The following is a 21,737-nucleotide window of genomic DNA, read 5'->3' as shown; positions in this document are numbered from 1 at the left end:
TCCAACATTGGTTTATTTGCATTATTATTTTTGGCGCTAGGTCAAATGTTGAAAAATACTAGCATCTGTCACCAAGTGTGCGTAAAATGCACACCTATAAATCAAACTATTAACTATTATATATTGATTTATTTTTCTGCTCTAATTTGATTTTATTTTTGTCAATCAAGGTCAGCCCTAATCATTCATATCAAATAGAAGAAATAGTGCGTTTTAGGCACACTTGGGAGACAGATGCTAGTCTTGTAATTTTCTTTTGTTTACAATGTGCACATTTTAGTTGGAGGCCAGAATTTTAAAGATCATGCAAATATGAACAACTTTTGAATTCTAACCTTATTTAAATTGTGAAAAATAATATGAAGTTTTTGAAAGCGAAGTGCAAAGTGTGCCTAAAAGGCGCACCTGGATACAGGAGGGTTAAAAAATGGTGATAAATCAGTTAAGAAAGATAGAAATAGAGAATAATGTATTTGGGAACTGCCACAAAAGTAGCACTGGGTCTTTATGGGTTAGACATGTTTTTTGTAAATTCAGCTCATTTGCATGTCAAGCTCAAAAGTTTTGGAGGCTCTCAGCCTGTATTTAATTAAACATAAACTTCTCAACATTTAATCCTTGGAAGCATTTATTATAAAACGAACCTCTTAAAAATGTATTTTATTGGACGGTAGATTAAAAAAAAGAGCAATAATCATAAAATGATGAAGGATAATCATCCGGGTCAATCATCAGTCATCCCTAGTTGATAAGTTCTTGGTCCTTTTTTATTCCACTGCGGTTCTTCTTTTAAATGAAGACAGAAAAAAATAAAAGGTTATTAAAGGTTATTATGACTTTTCTTGCTTATTATTACTTTCAGAGAGGTTTTATCCAGAAAAAGTAGGATTTCTATTCTAAGTGGCACCTTCATTCTGCACCTTTTCCGTCAATAATGTTTTGTTTTCCATGTAAATCTAGAACATTTTGGTAATATTCCAATAGAAACTAAAATAAACTGAATCTAAACTAATTTATTTACCTCACCATGCATGTAAAGACACAGCTATAAGTGTTAATTCAAGATACAGTGGAACATAAATAACCTATAACCTTACATCCTGTTCGGTTTGCAGCATTGAAACGCTTATTTTCTGTTTTACACTCCCAAAATTGTGTCTAATCATGCATACAGGGATTATCATGACTGCAGTGTGACGATGCATATAAACAGTATATCCCAAATTAGACCTTAAATGGGTTAGGAGCTGTGACGGCAAAGAGTGTGCAGCACCTTGAGCTCATAGATATTAGTGGAAATACTGAGAAAGCACCTCTGCTGAGCATTCACAGGGAAAAAAAGAGCAAAAAAATTATGCCTAAAATCATTGAATGTGATGAATTTTTATCACGGCCCTGGGATGCTATGCTTAGACGCATTACCTACCAACACAGAAAGATAATTTTTCATTTCATGTCGGCAATTAACGGACTGGTTATTTTTTCCCCACAAATGACCCTCTGCCTCATTTTCCTACAGTGCTTTGGACAGCTCAAGGACACTTTCTGGTGGAAAATTCGGAGGCTTCCACTATCAACAGGAACACGGGGATGTTCTGGGCTCTCCTACAGTGCAGGTACGGACCGACAAATATTAATGTTCCACCTACGCTAATACTGTACATCCCGCTGCACCGCTATTTCTTTATTTAGCACTTTGAAGCTTCATTTTAGTCATTTCTGCCTCGGATTATATGATGTTCGCCCTCAAAAAACTGTGACATTAGGAAAACTGACATTAATTTACGTTTCAAAAACTCCCTCACACTCATTTATTTATTTATTTTTATTTAGTGCTAGACAAATATTGCGATAGGGGTAACAAAAAAATACAAGACAAAACATCTGACATACTAATTCATAGACTTTAAAGCACAGGTGTCAAACATGCGGCCCGGGGGCCAAATCCGGCCCGCCAAAGGGTCCAATCCGGCCCGCGGTATGAATTTGTGAAATGCAAAAAAATTACACTGAAAAAATTAACAATCAGTGGTGTCAAAATCATTTTAATTCAGGTTCCACATACAGTCCAATTACATTTTTTTAAGTGGGTCATACCAGTAAAATATTATCATAATAACCTATAAATAATGACAACCCCACATTTTCTCTTTGTTTTTTTTGGTGTGAAAAAGTGAAATTACATGAAAATGTTGACATTACCAAACTATACTTTTATAAAAATGTGAATAACCTGAACAAATATGAACAAATGGAAATGTCTTTAGAAAAGTAAATGCAATTTTACCAATATTCTGCCTGTTACTAAATGTTTTGTGCGATTGTAATGCACATGTGTAAATGATAAACTGATAAAACGAGGCAGAATATTGTTAAAATGTTACAATTGCACTTGTTTTTCTTACGACAGTTCAAGTTGTTCATGTTATTCAGATTTTTAAGGAATCTTTGTAGATGTAAACCTGATCATAATATAATTTTACTTTTTTCACTGTTATTATTTTACTGGTCCGGACCACTGGAGATCAAATTGGGGGTGAATGTGGCCCCTGAAAGAAAATGACTTTGACACCCCTGCTTTAAGGATACAAGTTCATAGACATAAACAATATAGATCAGTGGTTCCCAACCTTTTTAGGCTCCTGACCCCATTTTAACATCACAGATTTCTGGCGACCCCAGACATTCAAAACTGAGACTTTTTTTTTCCTTTTTTTGTTGACATTAATTTGATTTTGATCATGTAATAGTTTGCTATACTATGTTGCAAAAAACATAAATTTTAGATGACATTTAGTCTATATAATGTATGTTATTATGGACGGAGGCAGAAAAGCCAGGTGTAGATTACTGCACAAAGTGAGAATTTGATTTGATTTTCCTTGCTTAGGATATGTACAGTCAGTCCAGCTTGGATTTACAAGGCTGACAATTAATACTGAACAAACAAGAACTCAAACTAGGAATTATGAAAGAGCTGCAGCATCTGAAACCGACCACAATGAACATTTGACAGATAAACAGTACCACAGTGCTTCAGTTTCAGCTTCACAGTTTGTCATGGTTTTTATGGATTGTGATTGTCTCTCTCAACTTTACATATATTTTTTATAAGTAAGTTTTTTTTAATTTGTTTTTATCAATTACTAGAAATTTCAGGTGACCCCATTTGAATTCCAGGCAACCCCACATAGGGTCCCAACCCCAAGGTTGAAAAACACTGGTATAGATCATAGGGTCCACGGTCACGGCCCTGTGACTGAATCACATGACATTTCAACACGTCGTAGCGTCAGAAGTCAGTCACGTAGCCCACTAGGGACAGTTGCATTTTAAAGTGCGGAATTGAAGCACTCTCCCACTTTTTATTTGACGTTGATAGAGCAAATACAACCGGAGATATGACGTTTTGAAACCGGCGCAAACAAACGTGAGTAAAGTATGAAAATGAGGTGGGGCGGGCGTTATATTTCTGACCATAGCTTCGTCATTTTTTGTCCTTTTTCAAAACGGAATAAACTGGCCAAATCTGCGGATTCTAATCAAAAAACTGCATTAGCATTACAGGTAAGGGTGATAATGACCCTCACTTGAACCGGATGCGGAAACCGGAGAAAACACCTATGTAAAGATCTGCTTTTATGTCAAATATTTGAGCATAGTTTTAATTTATTACAATTTTGATTTTCTATACCTAATATTTGGAACCAATATTCACTTTTAAAGTCTTCGAAAAGGTTCGTTAAGCATCTTTGTGTAATTTATGCAATAAATTATATACATTTTCAAATTGGATTTTATATTTTTTGTGTGTTTTTTGGCCTTTTGTGTTGATATAGTAGGCTAAAGTGAAAAAATAATAGGCAGATGAGATAGATGAAGTTGTGTTGAAAAAAAAAAGATACCAAACATGGGTATAATAAGCATTTCCTTATGTAGTATATAAAGGCAAAATCAAAAGTACTCAAAAATGGCCAAAATAGGCTCAGACCCTAATTAAGCAAAACAAGGACGGGTGCAAACTGTTATTTACAGGTGAGTTTTTCTGTGTGTATGCGTCTGTTTGTGTATATGTATGATTATTTATGATTATTTTGTGCAGGTTGGGCATATTCAGGTGGAGACAGAAGAAGGAATGAAAGCAAAGTTAACAGTCTAATAAGTAAAAGGGTCAAAGGATGTGAGTATACAAAAATGAGAAATCAGGAAAGGGTTTTAAATAATGGTATAGAAAGAAGATTAAGGGAAAAGAAAGAAAAGAAAGAGAAGAAGAAAAAACAGCAAAGTCAATAATACCAATACAGTAACAGTGACAGCCCTTTTTTTTTCCTTTACTGATTTGTAATATTATCCAACCACTGTCTGTTACTGAAGAGTCTGCGTCTTATTATCTCTCACCATCAAAACACTCATCACAGTGGTTTTCATGTCTTCGCCCCATTTGATCAAAGATCAAGTCGAACTGCAGATGCCAAAATACAACCACAAGCTGTATAAAATGTAAATAAATGCAGAATGTAATGATTCACACGTCTCATAAAACCCACATTTTATTCACGATATAACACAGAAAACATATCAAATGTGTAAACTGAGAAAATGTAGCGGTTATAAATAGGATCATTGAACACAGGGCTACATTTACCACTGTGTCGAATCCAAAATTCTTCTAAAAAACAGTCCATAAACATCTAAGGAGTGACGAGAGCAGTTGGTGGAGTTCTTGGACGGGAACGTTGTCCTATTTTTGTTTTTTTTGTAGGATTCTAGCTGCTCAACAGTTCTGGGTCTTCTTTGTTGTATTCAGGGTAACTACAGGTATCTACAAGTTAAATTTAAGACCTTTTTAAGAGTACTTAGAACAGAATTTAATGCCCATTTCACAGTCTATTTCATGTCCATACTGGCAAAAATTCACAACTCCAAGAATTAGGAAAATGTATCTATTACCCCAAAGCCTTGATTTGCACCATGGTTGCAAAGTTAGAGATAATTTGTTCCTAATTTCAGTATACGTTGTCGGGTTGGAATGGAACTAAGTAGAGTAACATTACTTTGCAGTTTGGACACATTTAAATACAATACAGAGAACAAGTTTATAGCAACATAACTTAAGACCTACCATATCAAATTAATACCGTTTAAAGACTTTTTAGTTCAACGGCCTGAAGGGTCCGATGGACTATTGCAGGGGTGTCAAACTCGTTTTAGTTCAGGGGCCACATTCAGCTAAATTTGAATCTGCAGTGGGCCGAACCAGTAAAATAATAACATAATAATATATAAATAATGTCAACTCCAAACTTTTCTCTGTTTTAGAGTGAAAAAAATAAATTTATATTATGAAAAGGTTTACATCTACAATCTATCCTTTCGAAGGATGTGAATAACATGAACAAACTGAAAAAAATAAGTGTAATTTTAACAATATTCTGCCTCAGTTTATCCTTTACACATGTACGTTATAACTTACAGATCACAGTGGATCTACAAAATTCACAAAACATTTAATAACAGGCAGAAAATTTTTAAAATTGTACTGACTTCTCTTAAGACATTTCAGGTTGTTCATATTTGTTCAGGTTATTCACATTTTCTGCGAGATTATACTTTGTTTTAGTGTAAATACATGAAAATATTTACATTTACAAAGAGAAACTTTTGGAGTTGTCATTATTTCTATGTTATTGTGATAGTATTTTGCTGAATCCTGCCCACTTGAGATTGAATTGGTCTGAATGTGGAACCTGAACTAAAAGGATTGTTAACCCTTTCATGCGCGAATTATGAGAACCTTAATCAAAATTTTTTTCCTGAATGTTTTTATTCCTCTTTAGGCACGAAAAAAACAATGCGATTGGAAAATTTTCTTCTGAAAAATAAATAAAATAAAAATAATAAAAATTTTTTTTTTTTTTTAAATACATAGAAAAAATAATAATGAAAAAAAAAAAAAATCTTATGAACCTATTTTTCATGAAGTTGCAAAAATGTCCACTCAGCTGGACACCACACGGTTAATTTTTGACACACAGAAACATGTATTCACTGATAAATTGTGTGAAAACGATGGGGAGGGCTTGTGATTCTGGGGGTTTATGCTCAGGAGAGATCTACATAATGTTACCAATTCATGTCAGAAAGATATGTAGTGTCTTAAAACTTTAATAAAGTTATGTGCAAAAAAAAAAAAAAAACTAAACGAAAAGAGCAACAAAACCCATGAATATACAAGAGAACAGCTGTATAATAGCTGTCCACTGTAGTGACCAGTATGCATGAAAGGGTTAATATCTTAGTGTAATTTTGCATTTCACAAATTCATCCAGAGGTCCAGACCGGACCCTTTGGTGGGCCGGATTTGGCCCCTGGGCTGCATGTTTGACACCTGTGGACTATTGGGATCAGCTGTCGTCCATCCATCGTCCATCTGTCCGTTAACAATTTTTGAAGAATCTTCTTCTCCAAAACCGTTAGCCAGAACCAATTGAAATTCATAGCAGAAGTTCCTTGGGGCAAGGTCGCCAAATTTATTCAAATATTTGAGAAATATTGATTTTTGAATTTTTTATGAATTTTTCAAATTTGAAAAATCCCCATTGGCTAATAATGGGAAAAATGTTCAAGTACTATAAATTCAGAACAGTGGAAGATATTGATATAATTACTGTTGGCAATAGATAAGAAGTCACATATGGACTTTCATTTGGTGCCATGACCTTTGACCTTGAGTGACCTTGAAAGGTCAAATGAATGTAAATAAATGTCTTTAACCCTTTCATGCATACTGGTCACTACAGTGGACAGTTCTTCTCCAGCTGTTCTCTTGTACATTCATGGGTTTTGTTGTTATATTTGCTTATCAGCTGACACAGTGGACACTTTTACACCAGTTCATACACTGACATTTATACCATTACAGTAACTTTGCTGTTCTTAATAAATCTGATCTGCAGTAACATGTGAGTGTAAATCAACTGCTCATTGTTATTAGACTGTAATAGTTTTCTGGAACAAATTATTATTATTTTTTGCATATTATCTTCATTAAGTGAGTAAAAACTAATATTAGAGTATGTTAAAATGTGAGAAAACATCAGATTAGCTGCATTAAACATGTTTTTATTTCATAGTTTTCACACAGTATATCACTTTCTGTTGTTGTGTTTTAACCCTTTCATGCATTAATTATGAGAACCTGAGTAAAGTTTTTGTTTTTTTTTTTTTTTTTTGTTTTTTTTTTTTGAGTGTTTTATTCCTCCTTGGGCATGAAAAAACAATACAATTGAGTTGTTTTTTTTCATGGATTTACAAAAATGTCCACTCAGCTACACTATGCATTATATTTTTGAAGCAAAGAAACATGTATTTAAAACCCAATATCAGAAAATGATATGAAAACAATGAAATAAAAACATGTTTAATGCTGCTAATCTGATATTTTCTCACATTTTAACATATTCTAACACTAGTTATTACTTATTTCATGGAGATAATATGCAAAAAATAACAATTAACAATTGATTTCCACTCAAGAATCAATCAAGAACAGCAAAGTTACAGTAATGGTATGAATTGCAGTTTGTGAGATGGTGCATAAGTGTCCACTGTGTTGGCTGATATGGAACTAAAACAACAAAACCCATGAAAATACAAGAGAACAGCTGTAGAATAACTGTCCACTGTAGTGACCACTATGCATGAAAGGGTTAAATATATGTTTCTTTGGTTCAAAAATTAAACACATGGTGTCCAGCTGAATGGACATTTTTGTAACTCCATAAAAAATAGGTTCATTAAAGAAATTTCAATCACATTGTTGTTGTTTTTTTCATGCCTAAAGAGGGATAAAAAGACTCAGGAAAACAAATTTTGACTAAGGTTCTCATAATTCATGCATCAAAGGGTTAAATATGCCGTTGGACCACAGGAGCCTTGGTCCTATTTTTATTTAAGGTATTACATGCAGATTTGCAAGATTTTTTAGGACCCTGCAGGAAGCCTGTGTATAGTTAATTTTATGATGCTCCAAATGTTTTCAGTTAGTGAAAGGTCTGGGGTGGAGGTGGGCCAGTTCAGGACCCAGACTCTTTTACTATGAAGCCATGCTGTTGGAACAGATACACTGTGTGGTTTAGTTTGTATTCAAGCACTTCCCTGAAAAAATGGTGAATGGACTACACTTATAGAGCACTTTTCCACACCTTCATGGTGCCCGAAGCGCTTTACAAAGCCTCACATTCATCCATTCACGCACACACTCATACACCAATTGGCGGCTGCTGCCATGCAAGGCACTGCCAGGCCCTACTGGGAGAAATTTAGGGTTCATTGACGACCTGCTCTACCAACTGATTCACAGCAACACAGTTATCTAACCCCCCAGAGTCAAATAACCCTTATGTACCTCGTAATCCAACCAAAATATATAAACTCATACATCCAAAATAAATAAAATAAATTAATGAATAAAAAAAAATATCCTTAGTTACAATGAGAAGTTGTTTGTGTCCATCTTTTCAATATAAGATTAAACAGGCTGCCACATTGTATAGAATTTGGCTGCATTGCCTCTTGTGGCATTTCTTATTTTGTCTAATCCCAGATTGTTCATAAAGTCCAGAGTTTGACTTTCGGGGTTTTTCTATCCTTCCATTTAAGCAGAATGAGCCGACGAGCTATTAACCCTTTCATGCATACTGGTCACTAGAGTGGACAGCTATTCTACAGCTGTTCTCTTGTATATTCTTTGGTTTTGTTGTTTTAGTTTCGTATCATCCAACACAGTGGACATTTATGCACCATCCCATACACTGCAAATCATACCTTTACTGTAACTTTGCTGTTCTTGATAAACCTGATCTGCAGTAACATGTTTTAGTGTAAATCAATTGCTAATTGTTATTAGACTGTAATTTAAAAGTTTTCTTTTGCGTATTATCTCCATGAAGTGAGTAATAACTAATATTAGAGTATATTAAAATGTTAGAAAACATCAGATTAGCTGCGTGAAAGATGTTATTATTTCATTGTGTTCGCACAATATATCACTTTCTCATAATGGGTTTTAAATGCATGTTTCTTTGCTTGAAAAATTAAATCCATGGTGTCCAGCTGAGTGGACATTATTGTAATTCCATGAAAAATAGGTTCATAAAAAAAATTTCAATGACATAGTTTTTTTCAGGCCTAAAGAGAAATAAAAACACTCATGAAAAAAAAAGAAAAGTCAACCAAGGTTCTCATAATTCATACATGAAAGGGTTAAAGTTGTGAAGGCAATGATGAGAGTCCCAGTGCAACCTTAGTTGTTACCTGCAGTTTCAAGAAATCAAAGGCAATGACCAGCACAAAAGGCAAATGTATATCTGTAATTGGAGGAAATATATGGAATAACCTCGATAAAGAATTAAAAACATGCACATCAGTCACTACATTTAAAAGGAAGTTTAAAACTAAGGTATTCAATAAATAGAAAATATTAGGATAAAGTTAACCAATTATTAGTATAAATCTAAGATTTTAGCTTAGATTTATCTTATTAGTTTTGTTTATATTATTGTTTAAAACTGTGCCATCTTCTTATCTTGTCCTGTTTTTACAACTTTCCTTTTTGTAAATAAAATAGGCAAAAATAAGCTGTTGCTTCAGCCTATGCCTTTTCACCCATGTTTAAGACAGAAATCCAAATTGTGCGTATGTACTGTATTTATTATGGTCTGTTAGATCAGGGCTGTCAAACTCACTTTCATCCAGGGGCCACATTCAGCCCAATTTAATCTGAAATGGGCCAAACCAGTAAAATAATAGCATGATAGCCAATAAATAATGACGACTGCAAATCGTTTTAGTGCAAAAAATAACATTCAATTATACCAATATTTACATTTACAAACTATCCAAACAAAAAGGATGTGAATATCCTGAAAAAAATCAAATTTAAGAAATGTAAGTACAATTTCATCAATATTATGCCTTGACTTATCATTTATACTCGTGCATTATGGATCAATTCTACAACGGCACAAAACATTTAGTAACAGGCAGAATATTGTTAAAATTGCACTTAATTTTCTTTAGACATTTCAGGTTGTTCATATTTGTTCAGGTTATTCACATTTTATTGTTAAAGGATAGTTTCTTAATGTAAATATTTTCATATTTTAATGTTTTTTGCACTAAATAAAAGAGAAAAATTGGTGTTGTCATTATTTACAGGTTATAATGATACTATTTTCGAGTTTGATGCCCTAACTTGCACTTTGCAAGTTCATCCCGCGGGCCGGATTGGACCCTTTGGCGGGCTGGTTTTGGGCCCCAGGCCACATGTTTGACACCTGTGTGTTAGATGGATAAATAAAATTACTTACTACGTTCTTAAAATTCTTGTTGAGGTGTGTATTCTGTGGACTCACTCCAAATATTGCTGTTTAAATATTTGATATTTGATTTTCATTGTATTTTTATTTGCATTTTACACATCAACCTAACTTTTACGAAACTGTGATTGTAGTTAGACAGGCCATTGCGCTTTATTTAACGTCATATTATAATAAATCGTGCCACAAACTGTCATAATTAAGCAAAATCTGACATAAAAACAACATTGAGTATTAATAGGTAGGAGTTTTTTTGGCCTTATTCCCTTTTCATCTCTTGTATTTGGCCTGCTGCTGTTGCACTCTGGCTTGGGCAACTAATTTGTATTTGCTAAAATATGCAAATTGAATTAGTTTAATAATTACATTGGCTGTCACCTGTGCCAAGGCTCACAATAGGGCAATGCTAATCTGAGTCTGCAGCGCTGATCCCTGCCACGGTAAACTTATGGTCTGTTCGTCACAACCTGCAGACGCACACAGAATGCAGCCGCTGTTATCTGCTACCGACAACACCTGTTATTCCTTATTGATTCTTCGGGACACACACGGCTACATTGTCTGTACTTTACGGCATATTTAATTAAAAACATGCATAGATAACATCATTTCATAGGACTTTTAGGAGGTTAATAAGCAGCTTTTAAAATGTAACACTCATTCTCAGAGGCAGAAATGCTCATTTTTGTGTTGAGCATAAGCCGTATTTCACAATTTTCTTGTGTTAAGAATGATTTCCAACCGTGTTAAATAAATATATATATAAAAAAAAAGAAGAAGAAGAAGAAAAAGTCTAAGATGATTAAAGGTTAAAATTTGAAACTCAGAGGCTCAGAGTAGTTTGATAACCATTAAATTCGCTGTACAAAACAAGTAGCACAGAGGGGATTTTAATTAAATGCTAAAGCCTTTTATTAAAATATAAAATGTCACATAGCGCTGCTCTGATTAGGTAGAAATGTCAAGAGATGATTTATCACAATTAGATAAAATGTGAAGCTCCTAATATGTCCATCAGTATCGTCGTCGTCATTTCCACTTTGTATTTTTTATAAAATAAAAAACAAAAATTAAAGTTTATTCCACGCAACAATCCATTTTCCAGACTAAACGATTATAAGATTTTAAGGTTCTTAGCTTTAAAATTACATACGGGAGATGTTTCCTGTTATTTGATGTTGGTAATTATTACAATAAATGTCAAATCAGTATTTCTTCACAGTTTAAAGGGAAACGTTTTCCCTTGAGAAAGTTGAGCCTTTTATTAAAATATTAAATACCACACAGCACTGCTCTGATTATGAGGAAATGTCAAAAGATGATTTATCAGAATCAGATGAAATTCTGTAGCTCATAATACAGTGTTTACCAATGTCAGTGTCCATATTTCCAGACTAGATTAAAAACCTAACAAAAAACAAATAATGCAAAACACTGAACAAGATAGAAATTACAATGCGGGTGCTTCTATGAAACTGGGTTCATTTTGGTACCAGCTTTTTACACCCAATAATAAAAGAGAAATGTAGACATATTTCCCCCCAGGATGTACTTAATGATGACTTTAGATAAATGCAAAAAAACTAGGGCTGGGCAAGTTAATGCGTTATTACCGCGTTAACGCATTCATTAAATAGCGCTGACAATTTTTTTTTATCTCACGTTAATGCTGTTTTATTCTAACTCCTATTCTTCTGCCCCTGCTTGTGTGCGTGTAGCGATTAGCTCGGCAGGTAGACAACAGGTTTCCCAAGAAAAGCCGGACGCCCAAAACTTCTCTCCAAATTTTTTACTTGAGACTCACTGTAAAACTGCAACATACATACAAAATATGTCTCAGGGTACGTTTACACGGCAACACTCCGCAAAGATTTCTCCTTTGCGTTATAAAATCATTCCGCGTTACGACGAAGCCGCTATGATAACGATCTGCATTAACATGAGTCCGCGAGGACGGCTGAATACGCTGTAGTGGCCATGCCAGACCAGTAGCTGGCGATGTAGAGCTGTAGTGAAACAGTGGCGGTAAAACACGCGCCTGCGCACAAACGATTTCCGGTTTAGACAGCCTTTAAATGAGGAGAAGAAGAAGAAGAAAAAGAGGCGGACAACGCTATTTACAAACAGCAATGGCGAGTGGTCGTACAAAGACGCAGGACTTCTTTGTCTGGACAGACGAGCTGAGCACAGTTAGCAGCACGTATGTTGTTCTGAAACCGGCCATTGTTGTTGCGGTTGTTCCTTCTTTTTCTGCAGCTTTATTGTGTCATAGAGGCTGGCAAACCAGCTTGGAGGCGCATTACCACCACCAACTGGCCTGGAGTGGGTTAACTGGCGGTTCTTGGCTGCGCGCGCATGCGGTGACATCATATTTTACCCTGGAACGCTCCGATTCGCGTTAACACGGAGCTGAAATGCGGAGCGTATCAATAACATTCCACCCTGGACCCTGGTATCAAAAGTTTCCGGATTCAGGCACTCTAGGCACCGTTTCCATGTTAACAGAAGGCTAATCCGCAATGAAATCTTCCCGGAGTCGACTGAATCGTACGCCGTGTAAACGGCCCCTCAGTTCTTTTCATCGCCTTAGTACATTTACATGGCATTATACATTTAAATGAATGGGAAAAAGATTGCTAGCTCGATCCTAACTTGAATGGGAAAATCCATAGACACGCTAACGATTAGCATTTACAGATTAATTTAAGCTTTACAACGTCTTTTTATCCAGCAGCAAAGGTTCCCATCAGAGATATTTTATACTATTCATTCTTACAACAATTGAACATAAAATACTCACAGGCAAACGTTTGTCGGGCCATACAAACAGAGTGAAAGAAATGTGTCTGTTAGTTCCTTCTTATGTTCGAACTGACTATGGTAACACCGCAAGGACAAAACATACGTTAGTGCGACTTATTCCGACCACTAGAGGGCTCCCTTTGCTTGCTTTTAACAACTGAACATCACATATTATTGGGCTTATTAGTATTAGTACTTATTAGTGGGCTTAAGACTCCTGTCAATCACCCACAACCGGAAATAAACTGGTGGGGACATAAACATAGAGAAAAGTATCGGTTTTTTACATAGACATTTTCTTTTTAAATGTCTTCAGATGGTGGGGTTGAGAAGGACAAAATTGTTTGGAAGCACTGCAATGTGGAATTATTTTTATCACCGGAGTACTTTGAGTCTGAAATATCACTGAAAGGCAATACACGATGTTGATGCCAGCAACCCCCCTCCATATAACTATGCGATTAATCGTGATTAATCGCAGAAATCCATGCGTTTAATTGCAATTAAAAATTTTAATCGCTGCCTAGCACTAAAAAAAACTTATACTCTGAGCCATCCCAAAATTAATGAATTTTTAATCAAATATTGGGGTCAAAAATAGGACCAGAATTGGGACATGAAAAACTACCAAGGTGTCAGTCCATTTGATCTGGAAATCATGGCTGTAAATGGTCTTATATACCACTATAAATAAAGATACTGTGTTAAATTTGATGATCCTAGTGGTTTTTCTAATCCAGACATGCGGGTTTTTCATGAATGGCAGTCTCATTCCAGGTTTTGTTTGTAACCCATCGTGTCCACTTGTGTTACATGCAGAACCTGCCCATTTAAACGCATATAAATCACAAGTGATTTTGCAACACCGGTCATTTTTGTGAAACACTCTGCCTTGCATAATTAGTTTGATTCCCAAAATGTACCTGTGAGAGAATAAAAAGATATACAAAAAAGTAGTAGTGTGTAATTTTCGTGTCCATTTATCGTGTTACATGTGGATTTTTCGTGTGGATAAAAATAATATATGTTTTATCTAAAAAATTGTGCTTTCAAAAGTGCTTCCAAACTTGCTTCGTAACATTAGTCATTAGTCAACATTAGTAATTTTTAGCCCCTATGTTCTGTTGTTAGGGACCAGTTTCACAGAAGCGCCCAGATATAAAAGACAAAACAAAATGAAAATGTAAAATGTGAAAGTCGGTGAGAAAATGTAAATAACAAAACAAAATGGAATGATGAAAAAGACAAAAAGTCATAAAAGACTGCACAGAAACAATGAAAAAGAGGGAAGAAAAACACAAAGCACCAAACAACAAAATAAAAGGCTAAATTAAATGATTAAAATATTAAAAATGACACAAAAGATTATTTAGGTTTAATTTTGTTCATTTTTTAAAATTTTTATTCAATCAAATAACTGCAATCTGAGTTGTTAAAATCTGTTTACATAACATAAATTTATAAATGAGTAAAGTTAAATAGATATGTTTTAGATTTTAGCTGAAAATATGATCAATAATCCTCCCTAAAGGCAAAATTAAAATGCATATCAAGTTGTTTTTTTTCTAACATCAATCATTTTTACATCAATTTATACTTAAATAAAATGGAATAGTTTCATATTTTAGCTGAAAATGTCAACAAAATAAACTTTTAAGGCAAAATAAAAGAGTATATCATGATAATTATATTTATTATATCATGTTCATCCTCAATAAATTGAAATAGTTTCACGTTTTAGCTGAAAATGTCAACAAAATAAACTTTTCAGGCAAAATTCTGTTGGGTTTCTGTAAATTGGCTTAGAGTCTGGTTTTGACCAACTCTATATATAAAATGTCAAGAGATAACTTTCTTGTGATCTGGCGCTATATAAATAAAATTTGATTGATTGAGTGATTTAATTGGTTTTCCCCTGTAAGTCGCTTTGGAAAAAAGCGTCTGCCAAATGCGTAAACATAAACATAAACATAAAATAAAAGAGTATATCATGATAATTATATTTATTATATTATGTTCATTTTCAATAAAATGAAATAGTTTCATGTTTTAGCTGAAAATGTCAACAAAATAAACTTTTAAGGCAAAATAAAAGAGTATATCATGATAATTATATTTATTATATTATGTTAATTTTAAATAAAATTAAATAGTTTCATGTTTTAGCTGAAAATGTCAACAAAATAAACTTTTCAGGCAAAATAAAAGAGTATATCATGATAATTATATTTATTATATTATGTTCATTTTCAATAAAATTAAATAGTTTCATGTTTTAGCTGAAAATGTCAACAAAATAAACTTTTAAGGCAAAATAAAAGAGTATATCATGATAATTATATTTATTATATTATGTTCATCTTGAATAAAATTAAAGTTTCATGTTTTAGCTGAAAATGTCAACAAAATAAACTTTTCAGGCAAAATAAAAGAGTATATCATGATAATTATATTTATTATATTATGTTCATTTTCAATAAAATTAAATAGTTTCATGTTTTAGCTGAAAATGTCAACAAAATAAACTTTTAAGGCAAAATAAAAAAGTATATCATGATAATTATATTTATTATATTATGTTCATTTTCAATAAAATTAAATAGTTTCATGTTTTAGCTGAAAATCTCAACAAAATAAACTTTTAAGGCAAAATAAAAGAGTATATCATGATAATTATATTTATTATATTTTGTTTATCTTCAATAAAATTAAATAGTTTCGTGTTTTAGCTGAAAATGTCAACAAAATAAACTTTTAAGGCAAAATAAAAGAGTATATCATGATAATTATATTTATTATATTATGTTCATCTTCAATAAAATTAAATAGTTTCATGTTTTAGCTGAAAATGTCAACAAAATAAACTTTTAAGGCAAAATAAAAGAGTATATCATGATAATTATATTTATTATATTATGTTCATCCTCAATAAAATGAAATAGTTTCACGTTTTAGCTGAAAATCTCAACAAAATAAACTTTTCAGGCAAAATAAAAGTGTATATCATGATAATTATATTTATTATATTATGTTCATTTTCAATAAAATTAAATAGTTTCATGTTTTAGCTGAAAATCTCAACAAAATAAACTTTTAAGGCAAAATAAAAGAGTATATCATGATAATTATATTTATTATATTATGTTCATTTTCAATAAAATTAAATAGTTTCATGTTTTAGCTGAAAATCTCAACAAAATAAACTTTTAAGGCAAAATAAAAGAGTATATCATGGTAATTATATTTATTATATTATGTTCATTTTCAATAAAATTAAATAGTTTCATGTTTTAGCTGAAAATGTCAACAAAATAAACTTTTCAGGCAAAATAAAAGAGTATATCATGATAATTATATTTATTATATTATGTTCATTTTCAATAAAATGAAATAGTTTCATGTTTTAGCTGAAAATGTCAACAAAATAAACTTTTAAGGCAAAATAAAAGAGTATATCATGATAATTATATTTATTATATTATGTTCATTTTCAATAAAATTAAAGTTTCATGTTTTAGCTGAAAATGTCAACAAAATAAACTTTTCAGGCAAAATAAAAGAGTATATCATGATAATTATATTTATTATATTATGTTCATCTTCAATAAAATGAAATAGTTTCATGTTTTAGCTGAAAATCCCAACAAAATAAACTTTTCAGGCAAAATAAAAGAGTATATCATGATAATTATATTTATTATATTTTGTTTATCTTCAATAAAATTAAATAGTTTCGTGTTTTAGCTGAAAATGTCAACAAAAGAAACTTTTAAGGCAAAATAAAAGAGCATATCATGATAATTATATTTATTATATTATGTTCATCTTCAATAAAATTAAATAGTTTCATGTTTTAGCTGAAAATTCAACAAAAGAAACTTTTAAGGCAAAATAAAAGAGCATATCATGATAATTATATTCATTATATTATGTTCATCCTCAACAAAATGAAAGTTTCATGTTTTAGCTGAAAATTTCAACAAAATAAACTTTTAAGGCAAAATAAAAAAGTATATCATGATAATTATATTTATTATATTATGAAATTACATCATAATATTGCTTTGTTACTGAGCCTGAGTTAAAATTAATCTAATGACTAATCTAATTATTATTTTAATAACTTAATTAGTCACTAGTTACTTCACAGTTAATTTTTTTTTTCACTTTTCTGGTGATAACAGTGAAGTTTTACCCAGAATCGACTGTAATTTCTGGTTGTTTTATGTTGTTTTTTCACTAATTTGACTCATATGCTTTATTGTGTTCGCAGCATGTTGTTTGGGAACCTGTACATTTATTTTGACTGGAATGGAAGAACAGAAATACCAGGTAGGGTTCAACTATCACAAGGATGATTTGAGTTATTACATAGATTTATTATTCTGAACGCGCTGCAGCTTAATGGTGCTAATACATCTTGTGTGTTTTAATGAACTGGTTTATTTTAATCTTCCTCTCTCAGACAGCAGCAGGAAAAACATTTTTCTGTCCCTGCTGATCGCATCTGTGCTGGGTACACTCAGCTTCCTGGTGTTGAGGAAGAATCATCATGAAGAGGAGATGCTCTCTGAAGAGGAAGGGCAGTCGCTGCTCTCAGCCGGCATGATGTAAATGAATATCCTTTACATAATTATAGGTTTTCCACACACAGAATTGCTTCTACTCAAAAAGGACTCCAAGTGAAAAGAGTTTATATCCAGCTGAACATTAAAAAAGTTAATTTACCTCCAGTCCTGATGCACGTTAATCGAAAAGATAAACCACAACATTAACCCGTACAGACCCAGCCCCAAGTGATGTTTTTTGTCATTATTTAACCTTTCCTAAGTGATTTATGACCATTTATTCTAATTTTAACCTCTGTATTTTGCATTTTTCACTGTAAATCACATATTTCCCTATATTTAACCCTTTCATGCATGGTGGTCACTACAGTGGACAGTTATTCTCCAGCTGTTCTCTTGTATATTCACAGGTTTTGTTGTTTTAGTTCCATATCAGCCAACACAATGAACACTTATGCACCATCCCATACACTGACATTCAGACCATTACTGTTCTTGATAAACCTGATCTGCATTATCATATTTGGGTGGAAATCAATTGGTAATTGTTATTAGACTGTAATTAACATGTTTTTGTTTTGTTTTTTTTTAAACAAAAAGGTTTTTTTTCATATTATTTGAGTGAATAATAACTAGCATAAAATGTGAGAAAACATCAGCTCAGCGGTATTAAAAATGTTTTTTATTTCATAGTTTTCACACAGTATATTAGTAAATACATGTTTCTTTGCTTCAAAAATTTAATTAATTAAATGGTGTCCAGCTAAGTAGACATTTTTGTAATTCCATGAAAAATGGGTTCATAAAAAAATTTCAGTCACATTGTTTTTTTCATGCCTAAAGTTGACTAAAAATACTCAGGGAAAAAAATCTTGATTACGGTTCTCATAATTCATACATGAAAGGGTTAATTTCCTATTTTTAATTTAGGTGTTCATGACAACTCACAGTAAATTATACCAAAACAGAGAACATAACATGCTGTGCACTTTTAATACCCCTCAGCCAAATATAGTGTAAGATTCTGCTGAAAGTTAGTGTCCTGAAATTTAGATTAGATTGTCTGTCTCAATGCATTCTTCAGATAATGTGATTACGTCGTTGAAAGGACATGTCGCCATTTGACCTTGCAAAAGTAGATCACCTATTTTCAGTAGGCTTCTGCTCCATGCCAAGATGCATCCACAGTGTAAATTTGGTGCAGATATCGCAATTCATTCTTCAGATAATGAGATTATGTTGTTGAATGGATGGACAGACGACAAAATGATTACAATACCCCTTTGACCTGAAGTTGGCCGAGGGGTAAAACTGAAGAAAAAGTGACTTTTTCAGCAAAGATATCCTTAACACTGGCAATAAAACAAGTGTCTCCAACATGTACAATGCCATGATGTCCCTCCAAACTGAGGGACGGTTCTTTCTTTTCTTTTTCTAAAATCAATGAAACATATACACACACACATATATATATATATATATATATATATATATATATATATATATATATATGTATATATGTATATATGTATATATATATATACATACATATATATACATATATATATATATATATATATATGTACACACATATATACATATATACACGCACACACACACACATATATATATATATATATATATATATATATATATATATATATATATATATATATATATATATATATATATTTTATTTTTTTTTTTTTTTTTTAATGCATTTGGCAGATGCCTTTTTCCGAAGCGATTTACAGGGGAAAACTAAAATAAAAGAATAAAATACGAGAATAGATCAAAGACGTAAAACAGCTGTACAGTTAAAAACAGTGATGTCCAGGAAAATAAAAAAGCAAAATGATAATGTGTCAGATAATATGATTATGTCGTTGAAAGGACATGTCACCATTTGACCTTGAAAAAGTAGATCACCTATTTTCAGTAGGCTTCTGCTCCATGCCAAGATGCATCCACAGTGTAAATTTGGTGCAGATATCTCAATGCACTCTTCAGATAATGAGATTATGTTGTTGAATGGATGGACAGACGACAAAATAATAACAAGAAAAGCACTTGGAGAGTGCAGAGGCAGGGCAGATCAGTGGGCCCCCCTGGCCCCCCTATCCCCGATCACCACCAAAATTTAATCATTTCTTCCTTGTGCCAGTATCAACATTTCCTGAAAATTTCGTGAAAATCCGTCCATAACTTTTTGAGTTACCTTGCTAACAAACAAACAAACATGCACGCACGCACGCAAACACACAAAGCAAAGTGATCACAATACCTCCTGGCGGAGGTAAAAATACCCCTTTGGCCTTAAGTTGGCCGAGGGGTAAAAATTGAAGAAAAAGTGACTTTTTCAGCAAATATATCCTTAACTGGCAATAAAACAAGTGTGTCCAACATGTACAATGCCATGATGTCCCTCCAAACTGAGGGACGATTACTTCTTTTCTTTTTCTAAAATCAATAAAACACACACACACACACACACACACATATATATATATATATATATATATATATATATATATATATATATATATATATATATATATATATATATATATAAATACATGCATTTGGCAGATGTGACTTACAGGGGAAAAACCACAATAAAAGAATGAAATACAAAAATAGATAAAAGACATAAAACAGCTGTACAATTAAAAACAGTGTCACCCAGAAAAATAAAAAAGCTAAATGATAGACTAAAATACAAGAATAGATTAAAACAGCTGTACAATTAAAAACAGTGTCATCCAGAAAAATAAAAAAGCTAAATGATAGACTAAAATACAAGAATAAATTAATGAAAACAGCTGTACAATTAAAAACAGTGTCGTACAGAAAAATAAAAAAGCTAAATGATAGACTAAAATACAAGAATAGATTAAAACAGCTGTACAATTAAAAACAGTGTCATCCAGAAAAATAAAAAAGCTAAATGATAGACTAAAATACACGAATAAATTAATGAAAACAGCTGTACAATTAAAAACAGTGTCGTACAGAAAAATAAAAAAGCTAAATGATAGACTAAAATACAAGAATAGATTGAAAAGACATAAAAACAGCTGTACAATTAAAAACATTGAAATAAAAATACCAAGTAAAACAGTAGAATAAATATAATAATACATTTAAAATGGAATGTTTGAAAATGCTAGCAGAGGATGTGTTCTCTGAAGAGCTGGGTCTTCAAGAGCTTCTTGAAGATAGGCAGGGACGCCCCTGTTCTGGTAGTACTTGGTAGATCGTTCCACAAATTGTTTACAGGATTTCAGTTCTGTTGCAACATGTTGATGCTCATATGAACTATGTTTTCAGCTCAAAAATGTCCAATTTCATCACAATTAATGCTATATTTTCTTGTCACAAATGGCCAAGTTATATTTGAACTGAATTTACCTGAAAAACAAATATTCTATTCTTTTAGATTCACCAGTTTTTCTTACAAGATTCTATCCTACATATCACATGTTTTATTTTTACAGGTTCAATATGGAGTATGGTGCTGATCCATCCTGCTTATGTTACACCAATACATACATTAAGAATGTCACACGTCACTTTTTAAATCAACAGTTTTCTAATAATAAGCATTTTTATAAAGAAATAACAATTCTATATAAAATTATATTAAATTATTATATTAAAAATTATATTTACTCTTTAGTATGATGATAAACTATACAATAAATAATTCTGATCCTAGTTTTTGCACAGGGATCATTAGTGTAAACGGTGACATAGCTGCCGAGCATCAGTATGATGGGATCTGTAACAACCATGTCACATCCGTCCACTGACACATTTTGTGTTTTTGTGTCAGCTGTTATTGTTTTAGATCCACAATACGAACATTTATGAATAAGAGGAGAATTAGCAATAGTAAGTCTATAAGTTTATTACTAATAAAGTACTGGTACTGACCAGAGCATCATGGGTAATGTCACGTCCGTCCACCAGCAAAAGTTTTCACATA

General features: G+C 32.3%; 1 protein-coding gene across 1 annotated transcript in view; it reads left to right on the top strand.

Annotated features, from left to right (window-relative positions):
* Positions 1-1,523: 1,523 nt before the first annotated feature.
* Positions 1,524-21,737, top strand: part of LOC115424967 (UNC93-like protein MFSD11) — a 41,780-nt gene continuing 21,566 nt past the window's right edge. Inside the window, exons 1-3 of the mRNA XM_030142395.1 lie at positions 1,524-1,616; positions 17,455-17,513; positions 17,647-17,791. Of these exons, the coding sequence (XP_029998255.1) occupies positions 1,591-1,616; positions 17,455-17,513; positions 17,647-17,791 (230 nt within the window). The 5' untranslated portion in view covers positions 1,524-1,590. The remainder of the gene's footprint in view (positions 1,617-17,454; positions 17,514-17,646; positions 17,792-21,737) is intronic.

The sequence above is a fragment of the Sphaeramia orbicularis genome, chromosome 8, assembly GCF_902148855.1.
Source record: "Sphaeramia orbicularis chromosome 8, fSphaOr1.1, whole genome shotgun sequence".
Taxonomy (NCBI): domain Eukaryota; kingdom Metazoa; phylum Chordata; class Actinopteri; order Kurtiformes; family Apogonidae; genus Sphaeramia; species Sphaeramia orbicularis.
This window is presented reverse-complemented; position numbering and strand designations above follow the sequence as displayed.